Raw genomic sequence first — 27,442 nt, 5'->3', positions numbered from 1 at the left:
CATGCAGACATACACTGAGAGAGAGACCCACTGATCTGTTTACAAATGTGATATCAATATCAGCACGCATACTAATAACAGTGAGTGCACACACTATGTATGGGCTGGTGAATTCATTTGGTGTAAATGGTAAATTAGGAACAGTAATCATAAATATAGCTAGTTTCTAACAGGGCTATTCACTTTAAATGTATTCCTGCAGTCATTAAATATCATTGGCATGCATTCCAGACACCATTACAGGCTGTTAAATGCAGTCCTGAATACATTTAAAGTAGGAACGAGTGAGTTCTGATATAGGCTACAGTATTTATTGCGTGTTTGCAGCATAAAGTGAAAAAGGTGGTGCTCACTATAGAAATAATTGTGACTTTTAGAGGCTTCTTCCATACAAATCACAGCATATGCAGACATATTTAACAGTTAGCAACACATAGTTTTGAGATATATGTTGAACACTCATGTGACTTTTTCTAATGGGCTGAAGTTGGATCATCCCACAGCTTGCTTTTGCAGAATCATATATATATATATGATTGCCATCTATTTAACTGGTGACTCTGTGGCCAGACTGCAGCCCAGAAACACAGGCAGAATTCGCTAGTGTCAAGAAAAATGTCAGCTGGTTAGTTTGCTCTTCTCTGATATACATACACACTGTATAATTAATCAGGTGTGTGGCCGGCCCGCGAGTGCGCGTGAGTGCGTGGCGCGCGCGTAAATCAGAGAGATGCGGAGAATGCTGAGAGAATGTTTCTTTAAGACCCATTACCTTCCAATCCGACAGAAGGGGGGGTCTGTGGTAAGGTGGCGTATCGTCTCTCTCCGCGTCCCCTTCCTCGCCGCTTAGCTACATGTGGGCAGGGAGAGACGGGGGAGAGGAAATAATAATAATAATAATAATAACACATACACTAAGCTTTATTTCGGCTCTGGATGAGGGGCACGCACGCCGAGGCGGGATCCGCGGGGGATGGATCTAAGGAATATTTAACATCAAACATGGACACTACAGGCTCCCCCCTGATGACTGTGGTAAGGATGGAACTTCACACCGCCCCATCGCAACCCAATTTCAACTGAGAGGGATAACAGTGTTCGTCGAAAGACGCAGAAGAGGAGAGGGGAGAAAAAGGCATGCATGCACTAATGTATCGGTGGATGCAGTGCGCGCGTGCAAGCGGGTGATAACAAGTAGGATGCCTTGCATTGTGTTGTCACGGATGGAGAGGGGGTGCTTTACATGTGTTTGTGTGTGAGTGTGCGTTTGTTTGCGTGTGCTAGATGGGGGTGGGGGGCATGGTTGTATTTGCTAAAAGCACGGGCAGTTATTAGATAGACTATGCAACGCGGTATGTCGGTGTCGGGCATTGACAGGTGTGTTGGCAGCACACGCCAAGATTTATTTAGGGCGCGCTTGCTCGCTCCCGTTTGCATACAGTTAGGTGAGGCGATAGCTACTTGCGAGGGAGAGAGAGCGAGATGGGGTCCTCATAAGATCATAAGATGCCACTGTATATTGGCCTGCTATGTTTTGCTTGTAATTAATCATGGCTGCAACTAAGCTCTTTGCCGTTGGGAGCTTTGTAGTCAAACCACCCAGCTCCTCTCACTGCCTTATGGCCTTATAACTCCATAATGTTTGAGAAAAAAATTGGTCTGAAAATGCTGAAAATGTGCATTGAGTATTTATTTATTATTTGGTAGGGGGGCATAATCCACAGTCTTAGTCGACCAGGATCTCTGTGGAGCAGGCATGGATTTATCTTCCTTCTAATCTGCTTTGATGGCCATTTTAACAGCCGAAGTGACAGATCTGAGGTTTCTGCAATACACAACTCCCCTTTTTTTCACTATGAGAATGTAGATGTGCGCGTGTGCGTTCGTGCGCCCATCATCAGATGGTCTTTCCTCCATACATTCAGAAATGGAGGTGCAGGCTTGCTACAGCTTGGTCGACCTGTCAGTTTCCCCCTTTAGCCTGGTGTGCAGTGTGAATGCCACTGCAAATGAAAGCATGCTGGTTCGGATCCCGGTGTTTCCATTCCTCCACCCAAGCTGCCGACAATCATTTATCGATTCCAGTGATGCGTCTCTTGCCCAGGGGTACCGTTAAAAGGGGAAGAGGGGGGTAGGCGTCCATTATTAGTGGCTATGCTCTGTTTTTAATGGAAATGCCAAGAATTCACTGGGCATGCATGCATTCTTTGGCCGTGAATGTGATTTAACATTTAAGAGGATGTAAAACCGGCTGCAGAGCCCCTCATTCTTCAGTTTCTCATTGTTGGCGGCTGTGGGAGCCTGCAAACCCCTCTCCCCGCCCCAGTGTCTGGTGGAGGAGAGCTGTTTTTGCAGCTCTATCGCCCCCTCTCTCTCTTCCTCCCTCCCTCCCTCCCACAAACACACACTCAGAACACACAGTTTTTCTTTGCCCTTTTTTTCTTTTTGTGGAGACAGAGAATATTTAGTAACACGATACCCCGCCTAATTAGGGGCCTTGTCCTAACTGGTCATCTAGTAATCAAATACTGTAAAGCCAGTCTGTCCAAGCCAGAGAAGGGAACCCATCAGAATTCAGTGTGACTGTTTATCACTTGTGATGATGATGATGATGGTGTGGGCAATCACATCCTCGCAAGTACATTCGTTTCAGTGTGGTAAGACTTCAGTGGAGACTTCAGTAGTGACACTGTGCCTGAGCTCACCCTTTACACCACTGAAGCTGATACATTTTAGGGAAATGTTACCACCAGCTCATTGTTTTCTATCTGCTTTTCATATTTCTACAGCAATAAGAAGAAAAGAGAAAAGGTCTAAGTAATGCTTCTATGCTACTAAAGCTTGTGGCATGATAACTATTTTACAGCAGTCTCTTTTGTTTTCTCTCTTCTGCACATGCTCATAAAGACACAGACCGTGAAGCCCAGTGACCTCACAGCTGACGCTTCAGTCAAAACTGCACAGTTATGTTATGCCTGCACTGAATCGAGACTCCAGCTTTTGTTGCCGTTTTTCCACAACAGACTCATCATATGACACTGTAGGAATTCAGAGACGTGTTAATGTGACCTGTGCATTGACTAGTATGGCTGAAGTATTTACTTTAGCCCTTTCTGAACTAATGCAAAGGTGCTTGTTAGGATGGGTTATCCCAGCCAGCGTGGATTAAAGTTTTTCTTATAATTCAGTCCTTAGCGCCGGCCTTTCTGTGCGCCTCAGTGTATGTTTTGGGTAGTTTGGAACACAGAGTAACTGCCAGAAGCTGTTGTTTATGTTACATTGCTGGTTTACAAGAACCACTCGGGAAAAAGTCTGAGCAAACATTTGAGGGTCTTGGTGCAATTTCATGAACAGCATATTTTCACTAAGGTATGTAATGGACCTGATTCATACACCCAAGCCAGAGGCAGCATCTCCAAAGGGTTTTCAGTTCATATAGTGCATTTTGACAAATATATTTGGTCCTTTTGATTGTAAAAAAGATGAATGCCTTCATGTAATGAATAATTCTGAACAATGTAAAACCGCCAAAGAGAACGGTGCATTATTAAATTTCACAACAACAATGATATCAACGATTTTTTTTAAAACACCTAATCCAAGGAAATAAGTATAAACATTAATGGCTTTATTTACAGACATACTTTATCTCTGATCCATACTGATCCTCATCATCAGCTGTCTTAGTGCTAAGGATAGGCTGTAAATAACAGCCACCGTTGTGTCATGCCCCAAATAAGCCCTTAATAATTAAGACCTAATGCATTTTTTTCTCCTCATACTGTTCAGTCAGACAACTCATGTTTGAAGTGACTGATTTTAGAACCCGACTGATTTATTGGCTCCGCTGATATATCGGCCAGTATATAACCTTTTGCTGATGTATCATTATCTGCATTTATAACGGCCAATAAATCAAAATTTAAAAAGTAAAGAGGAGAAACACTCTTCAGCCATATTATAGGTGTTGATGGCACATAGTTTTTCCAGCTCAGAGCACTCTACAACTTCCTTATTGGCAACACATGTTTGGAACCACAGAAAAACCAGCTGATCCAAGCAGGATCAAGCAGCGGGTGAACAAGTAATCCACGAGTTGTTGTAGCAGTAAAACAGACTGATAAATAACTAATAATGACACATAAAAATGCTAAGTTTATGCTTTTTGCGACTGAAAGAAAAAAAATACCACCATACAAATTCGATTTTTAAGTAATCAGGTATTGGTCCTAATTTTAAAAATATATCGTTTAGGGTATAATTTATTTATTAAAGCAGGAGAGCCCAGTTTGGCATCTTGGCTATGAACTCATTCCTTTGCATAAATATGATGCACATAGAAATGGGAGGGATGGCAAGTTTTGTAGCTTAAATAGATTCTGGTGTATGATGGTGAAAGTGAGCAGCATTAGTTACCACGAAAAGGGGAACTAGTCGGAAATTAAATGTATTTTTACAGCAAGGTTTAAGGATGTTAATTTATGCTGTAAAGTTTTGAATTTTAACATGTGGTTGTGAATGATTGGTGTTAGCATCATTTTGTAAACCCAGAGGCTATTATTGGTGCTGTGCAGATATTCAGTGACATTTTTTATATCAGAGAATTTCACACCTAGAGAAGTTCTCCCACTATGAAGCAGATTATCACCTTATTATTTCCTGTGTCTGTGTTGAAAGGCCGTACCTAAAATCTCACCCTTTCTTAATATGGAACCTATGCTGCGATCATAATATGGTTTATTTTCGTGTATGTGGCCATCAGACTGCAGCTATTAATCTGTCAAAGAAGTTCAAAGCTGTTCCTGAATCAGATTTTTATTTTGAACTGTATTTTAAGCATATGCAGGCAATGCCAGGTCAGTCTTGCGTCTTAATTATCCACCAGTGGAGCAGGAAAGGAAGTAAGCTGTTTTTTAGTGGGACACACAGCAATATTGCCAAGTGCTCTAGCCAGCTCACCAGCATGAGAAGCTAATTCAGAGCTGTAACAGACCTTAAATTACCAACCAACAGCTACCCCATTTGTGGTTCCTGGATGCCCATATAACAATGATAAGCACTGATTTTACAGGAAAATCTGGACTATGCTGCCTGAGTCCCCACCGCCTCATTCGACCTCCGATATTCTGTAAATACATACAGTGCCACCCCCGAAGACAGAAGAATTTAATACACTCATTTACACTACCTTTAAGATTGATGTATATAAGTATATTAAGTGCACAATATGGCATCTGAGCATATTTAAGATGTCCTTCTTAACATACTGTAATACGTCCACAAGGCTTTTACTGTGAACTCTGAAACGTTTTGAATACAAATAGTTCCAGTAATTTTCAGTCCCATTGCCACAGGTGAATTAAATTAAGCATTTGACATGTAATCTGCCTTTACAAAATTGGGTTGTCAATCAAGAATGGGTTGTTTAAAGAGCTCAGTGAATTAGCAAGTCAGCCACAAAATGACAGTCCACATAAAACTAAAGAGCGGGGTCGGTGAGTTTTGAGGTGCAAAGTATGTAAAAGTCATCAGCATGTGGTTAAATCAGTAACAGCAGAGTTTAAAGCCATAAACATCAGCAAAAAAAAAAACTGTTTGCTTGGAGCTTCACAGTGTTGGTTTCCATGGCTAAGTAGCTCCTGTAGGTGTAAGTGGACCAGTAATTTTGTTCACATAGTGTTTAAAGCTATATGAGTACTTATCCAGTATTAGGATTATATGGAGATCCTCTGAAAACTCCAAATTTAAGTAACATTGCACAATTATTAAAATGTACAATTACATAAACTAAAAATGTTTTAGGAGCTGAATTTTTTTAACACCAGTCTTTTTTCACCAGCTGATTCACACTGTGGATGAACACCAGCTGATTCATTTATCAGCAAGTATATACTTTTATTTTTGATTTTTTAAATTCAAATTTAAGGCTGTCCTAAATACATAGTGGGGTATTTAATGCTAAACACCAAAGGTTTTTATAGATTGATAGATTTTTATCAATCCCCCATTTTAATTTATTATGCTGTCCCCTTTATCACAGAAGAGACCACTAACTGAGAGTTATTATCACTGGTGCTGAGCCCTGTGGCCTAAATATGGTTGAATTACAAAAAAGATGATTTTTGCTTAACTCTGAAATTCTTCATTGCACTTCTTGGCTTTTTTTTTCAGTTTCACTGACATAAAGAACTATGCGTAGTTCACCAAATGAGTCCAAACCACTTGAAAGTATAAAGGGCAGTGGGAGCCCTTAAGTACTCCAGATAAGACAGTGAAGAATATTTGTGGAAAGCAGACACGAGACAAAATAATAATGCCGATTGCTTGGATCTGTACCATTTTGGCCCACTGTTTGCAGGATCAGACACAGGCCTCATTTGGTCATTTAAAAAAAAGGTAATTTAAGATATGCAGCTGATTAAAAGAAAACCAGTGCAGTGAGTTCACTTCTTTATACTTAATTGCCTTGTTTCAGAAAAGCCTTACATTCTTGGTCCATCCAGGTCATGAAAACAGAAGGCAGCTGAACCAAAAGAAATTCAGTTGCTTTGCTCTCAAAAAAAGCTTTTAAATGAAAAAAAATTAAAATTAAACTAACCCCCATATGACCTCCTAACCCTAACCCAAAATCTCAAGATTAGCTTAATGCTTTAACTTCACTAACACTGTATTGTCACACATATTTGAGTTTTTTGCCCATTTCTTTTTGTTGTGGCCAAGATCAGATTCCAGTATGAACTGGCCCAAAGGTCAAAGGTTAGGGTTAGACTGAGATCACACTGCGAAAGAATCACGTGAATGAAAGTGGCCCAAATCAAAAAAGAAATATTAGATACAGTTATGAGTTGTGCTCATATCACAAAAAGCAAACACCCTTGTTTACTTTTGTAGCTAAAGTTCGAAAAGTAGACTGATGCCACTCTCTTATCTGTCCATAAAAATATAACGCTAGTGCGTCATAATGCAGCATTTTAGCATAAAAGCTAACACTGTTCCATCTGAAGGTAGAAACCCACCTATCCACACCTCAACTTGATTCACTGTGGTAGATTTTGGAAACGTTGAATCAAGCCAGAGGCAACTATTTCAGTCTTTGGGGCAGATTTACTAAATGGGACAAAACAGTGTGCTAGCACATTCCCCAAATAGGGCTCATAGGTGTGTCTAGTTTTTCAGTTGATGTGAAAAAAGGTGTGCAGTTTTCTAAACACAGACACAGTCAGTTAATTTCAATGTCAAGCACAAAAAATAAGATGCTTTTGTTGGGGGGGGAGTATTAGCACAATTAACAGTAAATTGAGTTTTGCAGATGTTAGCAAATCAGTTATGAGCTTGATTTAAATATTTTCCTCCCTATATTTTTGAGTCTTCAGAAAGGAACTCAGAGAAATACATATGCAACTCTCTGAGTTTCCACCCTGCTATCTTTGCAAATACTGCAGGGTGTTTTTGTTTTTGCACCATAACCCAGTTTACGACTTAGCTAGCTAATTTCTAGCTGGTACTTTACACTGTATTTCACAAACAGATATGAAAGTGACATCAGTCTTTTCATATTATAGTGCGTTATACCCCCGAACCTGTTGTGACAGATGTCTGTCACGCATTGTATAATGGAGGTTTCTTCCTGTTAAAAGGGAGTTTTTCCTCACCACTGTCGCCAAGCACATCCTCATTCCTCATAGTTTCTTCTGATTGCTCTGTATAATGGTCTTCACCATAAAATATAAAGCACTTTGAGGTGACTGTTGCTGTAATTGGAACTGAACTGCATCTCTTGGTGTTTCCCAAAGTGTTGAATTATTGTTTTGATTACCTTTTAAAGTCAGATTCTATGTTTTATGGACTATAACTGAGTTGAACAGCATTAGTTTAAATTCTCGCTCATCAAGACATTTCTCATGGTCCATGAATCAGTGTGAATTGTATACAGATTCTGTTCATTTCATTGGAGTTGCCATTGCATTATTACATATTAGGTTAACCTGTTTGTCATTTTGTCAGAAATGCTAATTGCAAATCAGCAGTTGGCATCATTGTCACAGTTCCTCAGATTTTCATTAGTCTTGTTGTTGCAAACTACCAGCTCATGCTTGCACAGTACTTTCACAGTTGTTGTATTCACAGTGGAATTTATTGTGGGAGATCTAATACAATGTGTGCTTTGTTTTTCAGCTCTTACCAACGGCGCTTTGAGGAGCCCTGCCTTGTGGACACAATTTAGGTGCATTGGCCCTCCTTTGTCCCTTCCTTTCCCATTACCCCTTCCCTTCTTCACCCTCAGCCAATCCTACAGCCACCCACAGAACGGCTTTCCTGCAGTCCCTCTTATATAACAGGGGAACACATAAGCCTTCTAATCATTTGCCATGCAGGTTGGGACTGAGTAATGCAAGTCTAGTGAGCAAAGACATACAGAAGTAAGTGCAGGAGAAAACAATTTAAAAAGGCAATAAACACAGGAAGATGTAGGAGTAGACATAAACCAAAAGAATAATATTTTTGGAAAACAAAAAAAATGTAAAGATTTATATTTTGTACATCAAACTTTTGGCTGAAGCTTAACAAAACCCAAGGCACGGCAACAGGCATTTTGCACGTACAATCCCCCATTTAGTTCTCTTTTATTACTTGACACACACGCCACGGTCTCATGATGATGTGCGAGGTGATGCCCACCATATCCGAAGATGGGCGAAGTGGCACAGGTGGAGGCCCCACCTCACCCGCCAGCGCGGGAATCGGAGGCCCGGGAGGAGCCATGGGTGGAGGAGGATTCAGTGGCAGGGAGCCCAGAGGTGGAGGAGATGAAGGAGGCAGCACAGGGAACCTGGAGTCTCTAATGGTCAACATGCTGACAGAAAGGGAAAGGCTGCTGGAGAACCTGAGGGAGACGCAGGAGAGCCTGGGTACAGCTCAGCTCCGCCTCCGTGAGCTTGGCCATGAAAAGGAATCCCTTCAGAGGCAGCTATCAATTGCTCTGCCACAGGTAAATCTGTACACGTTTATATTTACACTGTGCTTGTGTATATGGGTGTGTTTTCCTGATGCAAGTGTTTTATGGAACATTTCTGCCTGTAAGGTAACTTTGCTTATTCTCTGTGTTATCAGAGCTGAGTTACATATGAGTCTGCGTTTATGAGTGTGTCATCACGAAGCGAGCTCATGAGACAGTAAGCCTTTGCAGTGATGCCTCGTGGAGAGAGAGACTCAGCTCCAGCTAGAACAGGACATTAGACACTTCCCCCACTGCATGCTTAGAGTCTTCTTCACTAATTCTGTTTCTAGTAAATGCTGTGGGTTGATGCTCGTCTGGCTGTCAAGTCCAAGTTGCATCTGCAAATTTCCCCTCGTTGTGTAATCAGGTTTTATTATGTTTGTTAATCATATCGTTAGTGGGTGATTAATGAGAATGGAAGATAATATGTGCTAGGGCCTTATCTGAACTTCAATAAAAATGTAATTTTATTGGAATTCTCTGAGCTTGCCTGATAAAATTGCTTATTGATATTAACTGGAATTTAAAAGTTTTATCCTACCATTATTTAAAAAAAAAAACAATCTCTCATTTCTCCTCATCTAAAGCTAGATAGATAATATATTGTTTACATGTTTGAAATAAATTACCAATACCAATTAATAATAATATTTTTTTTTAATTCAGTCAGATTCCTTTTTATGTTTTTTTTTGATAAAGTCCATTTCTGACTTGACTGTTGTAATGGCTTTCTTCCAAACATTTAGGGTTACTGATGTTAAGTTAATCCACTGAGTTACTCACGGTTCAGTTTGGTGTCCAAAAGTAGTCCAGAGTGAGTAGGAAGTCAAAGAGTGTGTGTGGATAACAAAAAGATGCCGCAGCAACCCAAACTGAAGAACGAGATTAATGTATGTATACCAACAGCATATACTCACCACGCAGTTTAACACAATACTTATTTATAGCAGGCAGTTTTACGTGTCTCTTTAGTATTAGGCTCTAACACTCGTCTAGAACATCATACAATCTACATATACTCTCCAACTATTTTGATAGCTTATTATAGACTGCTTATTTTGAACAACAATACCACATATTTTTCCCTTAAATTTCCATAAACCTAGCTTAATATCATATACATCCTCCTACATGTAAACTATATGGATGTTGGAATGTGTGTCTTTGTTTTCTCTGCATTTCAGTTTTTCCATAAATTAATATACTGATTATAATAATAAGCAGTTATGGCCTTGAACACCTCGGTTAAGTATTAATGTAGGAGCCACATTGTTGGATCGAATTCGAATGTGCATGTGTTTATGTGAGTGCAGCATGAATTACAAGACGATGTGTAATTTCTCCGCGACATAGGGCCACGTGCACTGTAGACCAGGAATTCAAATTTATTCAAACAAATGGAGGCCGTAGCCTGTAAAGATAGAGTGAGACGAAATAGAAACGACAAGGGGACAAGGAGAGCCAACTGCGAAGCTGACCCCTATCCAAACAAGAAACAATCCCATAAGGCCAAGAGCCAATAAACACGCTGTGTCACCATCTGTATAGATTTCTCTTTGGCTCTTTCTCTTTCCCCCCTTGAAAACACAAACCAGTTTCATATGCCTACCTTTAAGTTTTTTTGAATTCTAAAGCAGGTAATCCTAACCCTAAACATCTGCACACTGTCACTCTTAAAAGCAGCTTCTAAGGCCTTAGATGCGTTTTATGGAGATAAAAAAATCTTTTACCGTGGATTCTTTGAGTTTTTCTCACTGTGCAGAAATCGTGTAGTTCTAGCTCTCCTTTTCGGGCTCACTTTCAGTTGCGAGCGCATTCCCAGTGGTGCTGTAAATGACATATCGATGCTGTGTTTTCGGGGGTCTCTCCTGTGCATTCCAGAGCCGAGCCATTGTGTAACAGCGTGATGTAATCCATGCATGAATGCGAGTTCACAGAGGAGGATGAGCACGATGAGAGCGGTGGTGGAAAGTGTGTCATTGATTTACATGATTATTATGTAGGTTTACATCATGTTTGACCTCCTACATTGCTGGTCTCAGGTGTTTCACAGAGTGTGTAACTGTAAGCCTTTGGTTCTGTATATTTTTAGCACTATGTGTGCATTTGCTGCGTGTGTGCATGCTCGTGTCTCGCCTAGATCAAAACTCGCTGCAGCTGAACTGGCTGTGCCGAGACCACTTAATCTATTAAAGCCATACGTTTGTGTAGTTTGTTTTCTTGCCTCTGAACGCAGCTTGTGTGTTCCACAGGAGTTTGCTGTGTTGACTAAAGAGCTGAACGTTTGCCGGGAGCAGCTTCTAGAGAGGGAGGAGGAGATCGCTGAGCTGAAGGCAGAAAGAAACAACACACGTGTAAGATGTTTAGCAGCCATTTTGCTTATTAGCACTGTAACAGGCTCTGTGTTATCTTCCTCACCCATTGTGGTTGTGTGGGTGTCACACTGTTTCATTTGCTTCTGTTTGTTTTTCCTTCTCTTGATCTTCTTTTTATTCCTAATCCACGCTGTCTTTTCTCTTCATGGCCCCTTTTCATTGTCCATATCTGCTTTCCTTATGTCTTTTTTTGCTGTGCTGAACGTTTCTCGTCACTCTTAAAATCCTCACTGCTCTGTGTCGCCTCTGAGCCTACTCTCTTTTTTCATGATCCCGGCCTGTAATCTCCGCTCCTGTCTCTAATTCCTGCTCATTTTGTATGAGCTTTTTCCTTCAAACTGCCTTTCTTACCTCTCTCACTCTCTCCATCCTTCTCCCAATTAACCCACTCAATTGTTCAGTTGTTGCTGGAACACCTGGAGTGTCTTGTGTCTCGCCATGAGCGCAGTTTGAGGATGACGGTGGTGAAGAGACAAGCCCAGTCCCCTGCAGGGGTCTCCAGTGAGGTGGAAGTCCTCAAGGCCCTCAAATCCCTGTTTGAGCACCACAAGGCCCTGGATGAAAAGGTGTGTTTGAAAGGCTGAGAGCAAGAGATTTCACTCGCTCAGACCGAACATTGAGCCAAAAGAATATTAAACTCAAAGTCATAAGTCATCAGAAACATGCTTGAGGTAAAAAGGGAGGTGAAGGGACAGAATCGGCAGGTGGCAATACAGGGCACTAGCAGCACTGAGATGTCAGAGGGAGAGATGGGAGACTTTCCAGATTAAATAGACCACCAAAGTGTGAGGGTGTGTTTGGTATATAATGTGAGGACAGAGAGGCAGGATATATATATAAATACAACTTGGCTGCTCGAAGTAGCATTCAGACTGCAGATTTAGCTCACATGTTTCCGTATAAAATCAAATATTATTGCTTTATGACAATGAAAATTTACTTTGACATTGTTTGCTATGATGATCATATAAAGGTCCCACTTATAACAAACTGCTTTTCTCCCGAGTTAGCACTACAGCATCGTTCAGTGTGATAGACGTGAATAAATCAAGTCCTGTCAGCCTTAGCGATTGTCTCATGAGGATTGCTCACACCCAGTGCTGAGTTGGGTTCAATTAAAATGCAGTGTGATGTGCAGAAATTCCCAGTGTAGCTTCCGTGGTGAGCTTCATCTCTGATGCGTGTGTTTTGACCTCTCACGAACTCTTATTTACTTATTCGGTAGTGATAAAAATGTAATCACAATCTTGATATTAATTCATGCCATTTCGTATTGCTTCACCCCGCAGGTTCGAGAAAGGCTCCGTGTGGCCCTTGAGAGGGTGTCCATGCTAGAAGATCAACTCGCAGCGTCTTCTCAAGAGGTAAAGTCTAACGTGACGGGATTGTGATTTGACTTTAACGACCGGCTCAGTGTGAAGGGAACATTAATTTGGATCGTCTGTTTATCTCTCTCTTTTCAGGTAATCTCTTTAAGAGACCAAATTAAAAGACGTCAGCAAGGGGTGGACGGCGGGAAAGATGTAAGGGAGGGTTTTATGCATGTTGGTTCCAGTTGTTTTTGTGTATGTGTTAGCGTCCAGACAGTCAGTAGAAAGTAGATATTGGGTAACATGGTGTGTCAGTGTGATTTTTAACTCACCTACAGTTTCATTTACATTTTTCTGCAAAAACAACGCATTCTAACTCTTTTTTTTCTTCATCACTCTCATTTCCTGCTTTATTCCCACCATTCCAGCGACTGCCCAATGGTCCTTCCTCTGGCCTGGAGGATGGGGAGCTTGACAGACAGAGAGAAGGGGAGATAGAGCGGCAGAGAGCTGAACTCTCCCAGCTGAGGGAGAGGCTGGCCCTCATGTGCCGGCAGGTGAGTGTTTGTGATCCTCTGTGTCGAACTTTGTGAGGATGGCTTTTAGAGTTTACGTTGGGTTTCGCATCTTAAACGGTAATCAGAACTGAAATACGCCCACAAATTCTCTGTCAAAATCCATTATAAAATATAAAAGCTTTTAGCAAAGTCCTAATTAAAACATCTACTATTGTCCACACGTTCACAACATGCCTGACCCATCCCAACGGCCTCAAGGAAAGCAGGTGAAACTGTTTGAACTCCCAGCTACATTTCTGTCTCCCCTTTGTTTGTAAGTTTGGTTTATTATATAACCAACCGTGGCTATCGTAATAAATCAGTGCCACTTCCTCACTAGCAATTCCAACAACGCAGCATATCCCAAGAAGGAGGATAACTAATCACAGTACTTCTCCTGGTCCCCCTCTTCCCTCTTGTGGTCGGTTACACTACTGCAGCTGCTGTAAGACACCATATTCATCCTGTATAGTAGGCTATATGACGACATTTGATTTTAATAGCTGTACGTAGCACAAAATCTTACATAAGAGATGAGAAATGTTTAGAGTAAAATGAGTAATGCTTTGCTCTAACCTTCAAAACATCTTAAAACCTTTTGCGTGTTCCGTGCGTCACTCTCTTAAGTCACCGCGTTACACCCCCAGAGTCCCGTGTGGACCCAACTGGCATTTGTAATCAGTCACTGTCTTGTCTGTTTACACTTAGTGCCGTGGCGGTTAATACTGGCTCACGTAGGTTCAATCTGTGTCATCTCTGGTCCCTTTGTGTTGTCACGTTAGGTCGGGGAAATAGAGGAACAGCTTGCCGCCGCCAGGAGGGAGGTGACGAAGTCAGAGGAGGCCAATCAGAAGCTCCAAAGGGAAGTGAAAGAGGTTTGTTGGGCCAGTCTGTCTCTTCATGGCCAAGACCCTGAGATCTCACAGCACCCAGGGTTCCAAAGTACAACACAATGGGCATATGCATGAATATTTATTATTCCAAAGGGGGATGAGAGTAAAATTAACCAATATCAAAGAAATGCTGGGCTGAAATGAATGCCATAATAAATATTAATACACTCCTGCAGTCTAAAAATAGAATGCTCTGTGCACGTATTCAAAGAAGCGTAGTAGATATCTCTTACCTGGCCAGTAGTTTTCAACGTGATAAGCACTCATGTATTTTGTTTATTGCAAGTTTTATATTTATACCATTTTGTTTCATGAAATATTACCAGGCCCTTTGCCAAAGAGAGGACATGGAGGAGAGGATTACAACACTAGAACGAAGGTATTCTTTTTTTCTTTTCTTTTTTTTGTTCGCTCCATCTATTTGTAGCTTGAATGAAGCTCAAGACCAGAAGACCAGAATTTCATGCATAAACTATAATGCACATAGCAGAAGGACCATATGTTTCACCTGTTGGCAGGCAATGTGTTGCAAATGCATCGTGACGCCTCTTTATAGCATCTACATAATAATATTTGCATTATATTCTCACTAATGATTCAGTGGACATTTGGAGAGAAACAGTAATTAGTTTGGATGTATTAACCCCTAGATTTGATGTACAGGTATCCTCTTCAGTGTTTTGGCTTATATTAAAAGGTTGTTTTTTTTTTAAGTGGTATGTTTACTTTTATTAAATTGTGTGAATATGCCCATTTGTTTAGAATTAATACTCCATTAAACTAAGGTTTCTGTTTCAGATTAGTGCTGTTTCGGCACCAGCTCATTTAAAACAGTCACAAACATTGATATATGTCACGTTATTGTATTTAGGACTCCTGCAGCATTCCTCTTTGATGGCGGCTTTGTGTTGCAGGTACCTCAGCGCCCAGAGGGAGGCGACTTCTCTCCATGATATCAAAGACAAGCTGGAAAATGAGCTGGCGAGCAAGGAGTCCCTGCACAGACAGGTAAAGTTTGGCTCAAACAAGCCAGTACCCAGTTGTGTTGGCAACAAAAGTCACGAACGTTTCTGTGTCTGATCAATGCTTTCTTGACTGTCCAGAGCGAAGAAAAGAACAGACAGCTACAGGAGCGTCTGGATGAGGCGAAACAGAAGCTCCAGCAGACCCTGCAGAGGGCAGAGACATTACCTGAGATCGAGGCCCAGCTTGCACAAAGAGTGGCTGCTCTCAACAAGGTCGGTAATCAATGTCAACCACTAACTCTTTTGAATAGAATATGCCAGCTTTTATTCGAATCTCATTTCAAATATTTTAATCAGCATCTGCAAATATCTTTCTGTTCTCACTCAAAAGGCTGAAGAACGTCACGGAAACTTTGAGGAGCGACTACGACAAATGGAAGCTCAACTTGAGGAGAAGAACCAAGAGCTGCAGAGGGTGACATTAATCACATTTTCCTGCTGAGACACAGTCTGACGTGAATTCTCAATTCTGAATAAAGTTTAAATTTTATCTCTGCTTTTATTCCTCCTCTCCTTCGTGTCTTCATTCCAGGCCAGGCAGAGGGAGAAGATGAATGACGAACACAACAAACGCCTCTCAGACACGGTGGACAAGCTTCTGTCAGAGTCCAATGAGAGACTTCAGCTGCATCTCAAAGAAAGAATGGCAGCACTAGAAGAGAAGGTAGAGAAAGAAGTGTATTGTGTTACCGTATAAGCTACTGTACCACGTAAAAATGCATAAGTATATGTATATTTTTTGTTTTCTTTGCTTCTAGAATGCTCTTTCTGAGGAACTGGCCAATATGAAGAAAATCCAAGATGATCTTCTTGCTAATAAGGTATTCACTTGTAATCTTTGTATTTAAACAGTTACAGATTAGAGGTGAGACACCCCATGATACGATGTTATCACAATACTTCACTCACGATATGATATTATTGCGCTTTTTTACAGTTTGCAGTAACTAATGCTGCGATGTGTAACCTTTGTTCCTTAAAGTTAAATAAGTTATCTCACTTAAGTTATTATTAGAGATGGCACGATACCACTTTTTTATGTCCGATACCGATATCATAAATTTGGATATCTGCCAATACCGATATGAATCCGATATTGTGTTTTTTAATCAATAAAACTGTTTTTTTTTATATCTTGCTGCATTTTGTATAAGTTCATACTCAAGTTTAAATAAACAACAACACTAAAGCTATTCTGTTATACCTGTATGTAAAAAATACACTGCACCCAAAATATTTCGTAGTTCAGCAACACTGATCAATCTAATAAACCTTACCTAACTTAAAACCTAACTTAAACCTACTCCATCCTCCCTATTCTGGTATTTTAAAGAGTACTTAGCAGAAATATTAAGCAACCTAACTAATAGGGTTGCAAACTCCCAGCAAAAAAAAAAAAAAAAAAATAGGGAACCACCCACCCTCCACCTCATGATGCTTAATCGATGTAATCAACTTTAATTTGATGCAGGGTGAAAAAAAATGCACAGAAACAAATTATTTTTCAAGAATAATTAAATAGATTCAAAATCTTTCTTCTACAGAATTGCAGAATTCACAGACGGTACCTTCCCAAAGGAAAAAGTACTATAGCTTACTAGGGTATATAGACTTAAGAGTTACTATATATAGTAATGGACTTCTATACATTTTACATCAGATTAAAACTTTGGGTGTAAGATTCAGATAATTATTTATTAAAAGCTAGATATTTTAAATGAGAATAAGAAAGAAAAGTATGTCTTTGTGCCCCCTTTTCCCTGTTCATGCCCTATCGGCCCCCCTTGCTGCACTTTGCTAGATCCGCCCCTGCACAGTTACCAGCCGTCAGCTACGTAGAAAAGGATCCTGGTGTAGAAAGTAATATTAAATAAATTCTAACAACAGCTTATCAAGCTTAAACGTGCTGCTGTTGTTCAGCCGCTGGTTTCCTCTTTCTGGTGCAAAGTGGACCAAAAACAAAGAAGAGAGATGGACTCGCAACAGAAAAGCCGATCAGCTGATCATTAAGCAGTTTCAAGATTGAAGTAGCGGCAGGAAGGTGAGGGAGAGAGAGAGGCAGTCGCTCCATATATCGGTTGTTAAGCTTAACATGGGAACGCTTTACAAACATTCAGAGATGAACTTACACACTTGCTTTACTTCTCTCTGGGATAACTTCCTCGGAGATGAAATGCTGGTTTGGTAGTGAGGCTACAAATACACACAGCCGCTCTATCACATGACGCATACTGCTCCGACGTGCTACGGTTATGAGCCGAGTTACGCCGTGTTGCAAGTTTTGTGAGATGTTTTTTTTGATATTTAATGGATCGGAGTACATTTTTTATTTTTCGCCGATATCCGATCCAGTAATTTGCGTCAGTGTCGGACCGATACCGATACGTAATATCGGATCGGTCCATCTCTAGTTATTATTATGCCAAAAGAGACTGTGAGCCATAACCAACACTATCACTAAAATCTGCCATAGAAGAATAATTGAGGTCAAGTTGGCGATTACATGTAGTCTGTTTCTGATAATGCAGATAAATCATCAAAGTTAAGTGTTGGGTGTTTTTTCATTTGAGACTATTTAATTGAAGCTCTTTTTAATTGTTTCCAGAGTATTCTGATTTATTTAATTTCTTTAATAAAATATTAATATTTGGTGTACTGATACAATATTGCCATGCAAAATTTCACGATACAATGCTGTATCAATTTTTTCCCCTACAGCTATTACAGATGTTTGAACCTTTGGTGTAATGTTAACAGTGTTTTCTCCTCTTTATTTTAGGAGCAGCTGATTGCTGAGCTGGAGCGAGTCCAACTGGAGCTGGATCAGCTGAGAGGAAGGCCAGGCTCTTCCTATTCCAGGTTAGCCGACATGAACCCTCACGGCAAAGTATTTATGCACTGTGCCCTACATTTATGAATACCCAAAGTCTCCCAAAGAACACAGCGCGTATGCTGAGTACACCATTTGTTTACACTCCTCTGCTTTGTAAAGTTGTTCACATTGTACCTGGAGGCTGTTGGGCTGTCTGATAAATACACAAACAAATGCTTTATTCATAATTTTATAGCTTTTAGTTTTAAATTCCTTGTTTATTTATGGGGGAATCTTTGTGTGTGACAGTGCTGTGCGTTTGCACACTCACCCATGAAATGTTTTCAGGTGCTGCTGCGTAACATTTGAATTCTGGATCTCATCCTAGGGCGGGCAGCGTGAGCTCACTTCCCTCCACCCTTTTTCGAAGATCTCTTCCAGGGAGTGCCTCGGAGCTGCGGTACCCTCAGGGTGGAGGCTCACTCCCAGCCGGCTATGGCAGCTCCTCTAGTGGGGTCGTGGTCAGGCGTCACCGTGGCCGTTGGGGTCCTCCTAGAGATGATAGTAACAAGGTGTCGATCTCAGGCTGAGATAATGATGATGTGCATATATGCACAGTTATATACAGCCATCATAGGCATAATTGTAATGGTAACTTTGTGGTCTGAACAATTTCTTTAAAATTTTCTTTTTCCAGGTTGGAATGATTTTACAAAGAAACAAAAACTGGGTGCAAAAGTTTGAATTTTGGGGGGATTTTCTCTAATCCATGCAGGGTTAAAAGTGTATACATACCATCACTAATATTTCATATCCCAGAAGCCTAGTGGGTCATTTCTAAACATTTTCAAAGTTGCAAGATCATCAGTTAAAACAATTTTATGTAAGATTAAGTTATTTGGATTTGTCACCACTTTGTCAAGATCTGGAAGAAGACCCAAACTGTTACCTTCAGTTGAAAGGAAATTGGTTAAGATGCTCAGGAACGATGCAGGAATCACCAAGTCCTGCTATGAACTACCTCAAAACCAACATCACTTCCATAGTAAAGTGTGTTTTTCATCATTATGGACAAGATACAGACTAAAAAAGAGACCCCTGCTCTAAAATCAGCACATTCGATTTCAATTGAAATTTGCAGCTGCCCACATGGACAAGCCAAATGTCTTCTGGAGAAAGATTTTGTGGCCAGACAGGATAAAGATTGAGCTATACGGCCACAGTGACAAGAGCTATGGTTGGAGGCTTTTGAACATCACAACACTATACCATCCATCAAGCATGGTAGTGGTAGCGTGGTGTGGCTGCTTTGCTGCCGGTTGTGTTGCTTCTTTGCATAAATTGAATGGAATAATGAAAAAGGGGAAATCTAAATTAATTTGACCAATTCTGCCAAGAAGAGCAGTCACATATTCAGTCAGAAATATGCCAAAGGAACCAAAAGTGTCTGATCAAGGTGCAATTTGCTAAGAGACATTTAAGCAAATATCAGTAGGGAATGTGTATAGTTTTCATCCCATGTGGATTAGAAAAAAATCCTAAATCAGTTCAAAGTTGTGCACCCAATTCTTGGTTCTTAAATACGTATGCCGCACGATCATTCCACACTGGGACATGAACAATTCAAACAAATCATTCAAAGCACCAAATTACCAAGATATTAATACCTATGATAAGCCTTTGTAAACATTTGACCACCACTGCATATACCGTGATATGGTGGTATTTTCTGAATGACACCATTATCTCTATCCGTTCTATCATTTTTCTCATTTTCCAGTATGGAGAGTGGGACAGCAGCACTATGCTGGGTCCTGGGTTTGAGGGCGGCGTGGAGGGAGGCTGCTCTGATGATGAAGACGATCGGGAGACTATGTTCGGGTCAGAGCTGCTCTCTCCCAGCGGGCAGACAGATGTACAGACTTTGGCCATCATGCTACAGGAGCAACTGGAGGCCATTAATAAAGAGATTAAGTAGGTTTTATGTGCAACAGTGTGTAGATCAGAGTGTTGTGAGATCCTAGGATTGTTTAGCCTACCTTCAGAATTCTTCACTCTTCTCCTTTAAGGCTGATTCAGGAAGAAAAAGAGAGCACAGAGCTGAGGGCAGAAGAGATTGAGAGTCGGGTCAGCAGCGTAGCCCTCGATGCCTCACCTCTTCCACCCTCTTCACTGGGTGGACGTGACAGTGTCGGGAGGGGCTACATGACTCCCTCCATCACCTCTTCCACGTTGGCGTCACCCTCGCCACCCAGTTCTGGACATTCCACCCCCCGCCTGCCCCATTCACCTGCTAGGGAGAGCGATAAGCAGGTGCTGTCTCACTGCTGTTTTACACCAACAAATTAGTGAAGTTACACTGAATTTCGCCATGTAAACCTTTTAAACTTTTTCCACCTTGCAGAACAACAAAGACGGTGAAGAATGCAGAGCACTCGCCCTGATTGACTCCACCCCTCCGCCTGTTCCTCGAGCCCTACGGTTGGACCGAATGACACACACTCACCCGGGGGCAGGCCTTGATGATCACCGAGAATTTCGCAGGTACTCAGAATAATATTAACATCCAGTATATTTGGCTCTGAATTTAGCCCCCGCTCAGTTTTCCGTCCCTCTGTTCGTCCAGTCTCTCTGCTGACGGTGCCACCACAGCTAGCCAGGATTCCCTTCACAAAGCCAGCAAAAAGAAAAGCATCAAATCCTCTATTGGTCGTCTCTTTGGCAAAAAGGAAAAAGGACGGATTGGTGCACCTGGACGTGAATCTGCCTCACTGGGTGTGTGAACAGCCTGGACGCTAGTCATTCAAAATGCCGTCTCTCATGTCCAAGTCATACATTTATCTGTTTGCAGTGAGAGAGAATCATCAACAGCGAAGGCGATACAGGAAGTAATTATTATTTTTAACCTATGATCTTTACAGCCTCCACACCCTCTGATGACCTGGGTTCAGCTGATCCATTAGGTCTGGCTAAACTTGGAACTGGAACAGTGGAAAAAGATCGCCGCAGCAAAAAGAAGTGAGATCAGTCATCTTTCCACACGCTTCTCATGTTGTAGCGACATCTTTGATCCTCCTGCGATATAGTAGTACATTTCGTAGTTTAGTATTAATTTAAACAGAAAAATGCACGCCTATGCGGTGCCGCAAGGCTGAAAAGTTTTTAACTTCTCATGTTGATTTTCTATTTATAAAAGAAGACAGTGGTAAGGTGAGATATGAAGAAATTAATCTTCTATTTTCCACTCTCCTTGCCAGGCATGACTTATTAGAGGAGGCATGTCGTCAGGGTCTGCCTTTCGCCTCATGGGATGGCCCGACTGTTGTTACGTGGCTTGAGGTACGCTTCTGAGCCTCCGGACATAAAACCATCAGACTGATTCGGACCAGTTTATGATGTCAGGCCTGCAATGTTTTTTTTTTTTCTCATTTTCGGAATATATATTGTATGCATGATGGTAGACGATAATATTACTTAAAGCCAAAGCTTTAAATAATGATGTCAGTCAATGCGCAGGCAATGCTTAGAAAACAAACCTTCCGTTTGTGAAGGGCAACCAATCAGAAAGAAGGCAGCTTAAAAGGAAGGTAGCTGGGGAGAGAAGCTAAAACTGCTTGTTTCAGAAAGAGGATCTCTTGTCAGATTGCATCTAAGCCTTGGATCAGATAGAAAAACACTACTGAACTGTGAATCATGCAAACCTGCAAAGTATGAGAATAAAAATATGCAGCTACAAATGAACATAGAAGGTCCCTTTGCAGTTCCAAGCACTTACAATTATCTGTAGAGTGTAACTGATCAGCATCTCAGCAAAGATAAAGCTGAGGGGTTTGGGTATTTTTGTATTTTTGCTATTTCAAGTTAGGATTAGGCGCAAGGTTTTTGTCACCAAGTCATACTTTATTTGAAGAATGGTTACTGCTCGTTGTGCACTACTTCTGCTTTCTGTTGTCCCAGCTGTGGGTCGGGATGCCAGCATGGTATGTGGCAGCATGTCGCGCCAACGTGAAGAGCGGCGCCATCATGGCCAACCTGTCGGACACAGAGATCCAGAGGGAGATCGGCATCAGCAACCCTCTACACAGACTCAAACTTCGCCTGGCCATTCAGGAAATGGTCTCCCTCACCAGTCCGTCTGCACCCGCAAGCACTCGCTCTGTAAGCCTGCGTACAAATCCCAGTTAAAAAACACAGCACGGGGGGTAGACACAAACTAATAATTTGTGTGTTGCCATTACAGTCAACAAGTAACATTTGGATGACGCACGCTGAGATGGAGTCTCTCACTGCTGCCACCAAACCAGTAAGATTATATTTCATGTGAAATAAAGAGAAGCCGTTCTTATATTGCACTGATTTATTTTACACATTTTGTTATGTCGTGAGCAAAATGAGCAAAACTGTCCCGTTAATAAGGTTTCTTCTTCTTTTTTTTTGTCTCTTAATTAGGCATGTTTGGCTACACCTTTCCCTTGCTGTTCCCTAAAAATCAGTTTTGATGTAGTGTTTTCCATCTAATTCTCACTCACTAACAAAGCTTTTCCTCCTTTTGCCTTCCCTCTCCTCCTCTGTCCTGACACTGATTCATTACAAACACAAACACTCTCGCTGGTGACCTTTCCCTCTCTTTGCAAATATCTGCTCCTTTCCTCTGTACGCTCGGCCTGAACCGTAAGGAGCAGAAGGAGTTCAGCTGGGATCAGGTGAGCTGCTGAGAATCCACAGGCCATCACATGATTTGCAATTTATTTTTAAATAAAGGCTTACCAGAAAACCAGGAGACGCATCCTTAAAGGGAAGAAGAGCTAAAACGAAGTCTTTAAATATGCATCTGTGTGTCTAACAGGACATGCTTACATAAATCCAGGTTTGAAGGCTGTAGACTGGCAGTTATTTTGCCTTTTTTTTCAGCTCTCTCTTTAAATAATCAGAAAGTGAAGGAAAACAAAAAGCAGCAGAAATACTTTCATAGGTTTAGAGTTAACACATAACTAATTATTTGAGACATTAGTTACACTTTAGCGGCGCATTTTTAGAAAGTGAGACCAAATTGTTTTTGCCATTTTAGGCTGCAAGTCTAATGTTTCCTGTTCCCAGTAATACCGAATGTGTGTCAGAGAGATGTTTAGCATGACTGCTGAGTGGCCAGCAGTGTATATACACGAGTGTGGTGTATATAGAGCCCACGGGAAGGAGAAACAGATGGAGAAAACCCTGCATGGCGGGGGATTTTGTTTTTATTACACTTTCAGGTTTCCCTTTTTACTACTATTTTCTCGGCACTTTATCTGCCCTGTTCCAAAGAATTTAGAAGTCACTAGATATTTTTAATACAAACACATTATAATTTTTCCTGTTTCATTATTTAGCTCAAGTGAAACACACAAATTTGTTTTATATTCAGAATATAGCCACTGATGTTACCTTTAGGATTTTTTTTTTTTCATGTTTATTATGCATCTTGTTTACTCTCATGTCTATAAACCTTGTTCTCCAGATCCTGGCCTATGGAGACATGAACCATGAGTGGGTGGGAAATGAATGGCTGCCCAGCCTGGGTCTACCCCAGTACCGCTCTTACTTCATGGAATCGCTGGTTGATGCTCGCATGCTCGATCACCTCACCAAGAAAGAATTGAGGGGCCAGCTGAAGATGGTGGACAGTTTCCACAGGTGAAAGAATATACACCCATGTTATTGGATTAATTTTATTCCACATGTTTTGCACATTTCCACCCACTGCATGTCTTAGGTCTCTGTCCTTACCACTTATAGGGTGAGCCTTCACTATGGCATCATGTGCTTGAAGCGCTTGAACTATGATAGAAAGGAGCTGGAGAGGAGGAGGGATGAGAGCCAACATCAGAACCAAGGTGAGGCCTGTGGATAATGCCCCAAACTTGATTTCACAGCATTAATTTACTCACGCTGGTGTGTTTTTATATCTGTATCCACTGACATCTTTGAATTTGTGTTTCCCCAGATGTGATGGTGTGGTCCAATGAGCGAGTGATGTGCTGGGTGCAGTCTATCGGTCTAAAAGAATTTGCTGACAACCTGTTAGAAAGTGGGGTCCATGGGGCTCTGCTGGCACTGGATGACACCTTTGACTACACTGACCTGGCCCTCCTTCTTCAGATACCAAATCAGAACACACAGGTAGACTGTCTCACGTGCTCCACAACAGCCGGCGATGTCAGATGCTCTTCTGTTATCCTAATCTGCAGGTGTAAAATTACCCAAAACATCTCTTCGTCTGTCTCTTGCAGGCAAGGCAGCTCCTAGAGAAAGAGTACAATAATCTCATCTCCATGGGAACAGAGAGGAGGCCCGATGAGGTACAACAACATAGACTTCAGAAATTTATTTATTTTTTGCCCTTTGTTTAAAGCGCTATGAAAGATACATTTCTTTCAGGGTTAAAAATAAAGACCAAAAACATGGCTTTTCCTTGTAAAGAAAGGCTTTACTGCTAGTGAACTGCTGGCAAGCTACAGTGGTTCAGCTGTGTTTACACGGGTGCTAATTGCTTAGTTACAGCTTGTAGGGCTAAAAACTGTGCAACTGTGGAATATTGTCACAACAAATACTGCTTTGTCAAATACTGCTTTGTTAAACCCCACTAATGCATAATGAATAAGGCCCAGTGAATGCTGTTGTTTTGAATCACTAGCATTATTTCCTTGTCTCCACAGGACGGCACAAAAACATTCACACGGTCACCGTCATGGAGGAAGATGTTTAGGGAGAAAGACCTCCGTGGCGTGACCTCCGATTCCTCAGAAACATTACCTGCCAACTTCCGTGCCTCTGCCATCTCGACCCCGTCTGTCACCCTGAGAAAAGTCCAGAGTGAAGGTGAGGACTTGAGCATGATAACAACAATACTGTCAGGATCAGGGATTACACAGCAGTCTTTTCCTGTTTAAAAAAAAAAAGAAAAAGGAACAGCTCACCCCAAAATCAAGTTTCTATCTTTTATTTCTCTGGCCTTTGCTGCTATTTATCATTCTGAAGTATTTGGGTGTGAGTTGCTGGGATGTGGAGATATTAAGTGCAGAACTATGATGGAACTGGGTGCTCAAAGCACCAAAAAAAACATGCACCACTGTCTCTGTCCAGAAATCATGACCTGATTACTCAGAGGAATCTACAAACCTTGCTGTGAGCAGATTCCTGTAGGAACTATTTTCTCTTTCACCGAACCACACCTGCCAGCTACATCACTCAGCAGAACCAAGCCTCTGTCTACCCATGACGAAAGGCTCATGCTTGTGACAGGACTTAAACATTAATGGCATCTGCCTTTAGATGACCTGTAATGTTATCTATCTGCATGCTTCCTTTGTTTGGCAAATAGAGACAGTAGAAAGAAAATAGTTCCTGCATAAATTTGCTAACAACAAGGTTTTGTTTGTGATTTAAACAAAGAGATATTTTGCTCCACATGCACCATCTGGATAGATTATATTTATATTTAAATACAGTGCTGTGCAAAAGCCTTGAGTCACCTCTATTTCTTTATATTTTCCTTCAAAGAGCCAGACTTTTATTTTTTTTCTAAAGTGAACTTTTGAAGCTTTTCTTTGGACGTTGGCTGCTTTGTCATTTTCAGGTCAGCTCTTGTACCGGACCCTTTTCAGAGAAGTGATTTTTGTTTGTTTAAGTCAGTTAAGATTGGTCTATGAGTCATTCAAGAATAAAAAGATGCACCTAAGGGATGAAGTCTATACATACCAAACATAACTGAAACATGTCCAAACGTATATGGAAATACAACATAAAAGGCAAGGGCTCTGGAGCCAATCCATGACTGATATGTTCCTTTGTGTGCCTTTCCACCCAGATATGCTTTTACTTGACTGTGTGTTTGGGATCACTGATATACTGAAAAATAAAGCCAATCAAAAGAGCTCCAACACCATTGGCTGAAATGCCTCCACCATGTTTTACATGAAATATCCAGTATTTCTTTAGAAAACAGTTTCTTGCTCTTTTTCTTCATAACCAATGAAACTGAAGCTGTCTGTACACACTGATATGGTTTGTACCAAAATTTTCAAGTTTGGATTCATCACTCCAAAAGTGTCACATATCTCATATCCCTGTTTTACTTCCTTAAGAATGGCTTCTTCACGGCTCTTAAGGAAGAAAAACAGCAGCTGCACCTATTTCCCATTTTCTTTGCAAGGTTTAAAGCAATGAGTGGTGATGCAAGACTTTTATATTAAAAACGCATTATGCAGAAATATAAACAAAAACTTACAAATGCTCCTACATCCTTTATTTACACTCCAGTGATAATAACAATTTAGCAGTTTCATTGGTTATGAAGAAAAAGAACAAGAAACTGTTTTTTAAAGAAATACTGGGTATTTCTGTTAATTTCATGCAGAGCAGTAGATGAGAAGTTTAACATGATTTGCTTTACAGTAAATATGAAACTATAGCCAGTAGTTGGTTTTTCCTGAAGAACAGGAAGCTTTATTAGCTTAACGGAGCAAAATCAGTGTTTCCCTAGGATTCTGTTGTTCCCTTGGATGTTGTGTTTCTAAATAGTTTATATTTGCAATACAGGATTTAAAGCTTAGCAGTGCTGTTTTTTGTTTTTTTTATAACATCAGTAATGTTTTTCTTTACTGACTTGTATCTGTTTGTCTTGTATATTTAACAAGAACTAATCACCTTTTTTTCCCCTGTCAGCAAACTCTGGTCCAAGAGCAGAGTCGGGGTCTGTGAGAACATATTCCTGCTAAAAAAACAAAAAAGGAAAATAAATAAATAAATAAGCACACCAGGTGAGAAAAGCACTCTGATTGATCATAGCTAAAAATAGCTTGAGTGGATACCAAATCAGTCACGTCTGTACGGTGCCATTTTGACTCCTTAAATGTCTTTTCTTATATTTTCGTAGAACCCCGCCTCCAACTCAACCCAAGGAAAAAACACATTTTAGAAGAAAAAAAAACTGAGGAACAAAAAACAAAAAAACGAAACAAAAAGGACACTAGAGGATGACCAACAACCTTCGAGCCACATGTCTCGAAAAATCAAAGACACTGAGTGAATGATTTCTGAAAAGATGTTAAAAAATGGAGTGAATGTCTGTTTTACCATCAGTCTCTCTCTCTCTCTCTATCTATCTCTGTCTCTCTCTCTCTCGATCCATAGTTGTGGCATGATGCTGTTTGATTCTGTAGAAAGTGGCCTGTAGAAAGTGACCAATGCCTATCGTGAATTCATCTTCTGTTTTTTTTTTTTTGGTTTTTTGAGTGTAAGACGGCAATATTGACACAATGAATTTATAGTTTTTAAACTGGAAAATGCATTCCTGTTCCTATCAAGAGAACAATAGTCCAACACGCATCCTTTAAGTTGGTCTGACTGTGATTTAGATTGATTATAGAACATACTCAACAACGCCAAGTAACATCACAATACAGTATGGTGTGGCGAGGGGGGAGGTTTAAGG

The 27,442-nt window shown here is 40.9% G+C and overlaps 1 protein-coding gene across 3 annotated transcripts; it reads left to right on the top strand.

Moving 5' to 3' along the window:
• Positions 1 to 851: 851 nt before the first annotated feature.
• Positions 852 to 26,738, top strand: LOC116319880 (liprin-alpha-3-like). Of its 3 annotated transcripts, XM_031739331.2 has the most exons (31): positions 852 to 1,035; positions 8,176 to 8,989; positions 11,251 to 11,352; positions 11,775 to 11,939; positions 12,663 to 12,737; positions 12,837 to 12,896; positions 13,112 to 13,240; positions 14,023 to 14,115; positions 14,460 to 14,512; positions 15,048 to 15,141; positions 15,237 to 15,371; positions 15,490 to 15,573; positions 15,691 to 15,822; positions 15,917 to 15,979; positions 17,938 to 18,017; positions 18,359 to 18,542; positions 19,751 to 19,944; positions 20,040 to 20,283; positions 20,375 to 20,514; positions 20,597 to 20,745; positions 20,892 to 20,988; positions 21,228 to 21,309; positions 21,928 to 22,128; positions 22,211 to 22,273; positions 22,647 to 22,673; positions 23,468 to 23,643; positions 23,746 to 23,843; positions 23,954 to 24,129; positions 24,240 to 24,308; positions 24,666 to 24,828; positions 26,674 to 26,738. In XM_031739331.2, the coding sequence occupies exons 2-31, from the start codon at positions 8,654 to 8,656 to the stop codon at positions 26,724 to 26,726; spliced, it is 3,717 nt and encodes a 1,238-aa protein (XP_031595191.2). In that variant the 5' UTR covers positions 852 to 1,035; positions 8,176 to 8,653; the 3' UTR covers positions 26,727 to 26,738. The 3 variants fall into 3 exon arrangements, with proteins under 3 accessions (XP_031595191.2, XP_031595189.2, XP_031595190.2); XM_031739329.2 differs by lacking the exon at positions 12,837 to 12,896; XM_031739330.2 differs by lacking the exons at positions 23,468 to 23,643; positions 23,746 to 23,843; positions 23,954 to 24,129; ... (1 more) ...; positions 24,666 to 24,828; positions 26,674 to 26,738 and having other exon boundaries at positions 22,420 to 22,667.
• The last annotated feature ends 704 nt before the right edge of the window (positions 26,739 to 27,442 follow it).

The sequence above is a fragment of the Oreochromis aureus genome, linkage group 8 (genome assembly GCF_013358895.1).
Source record: "Oreochromis aureus strain Israel breed Guangdong linkage group 8, ZZ_aureus, whole genome shotgun sequence".
In the NCBI taxonomy this organism is placed as follows: domain Eukaryota; kingdom Metazoa; phylum Chordata; class Actinopteri; order Cichliformes; family Cichlidae; genus Oreochromis; species Oreochromis aureus.
This window is presented reverse-complemented; position numbering and strand designations above follow the sequence as displayed.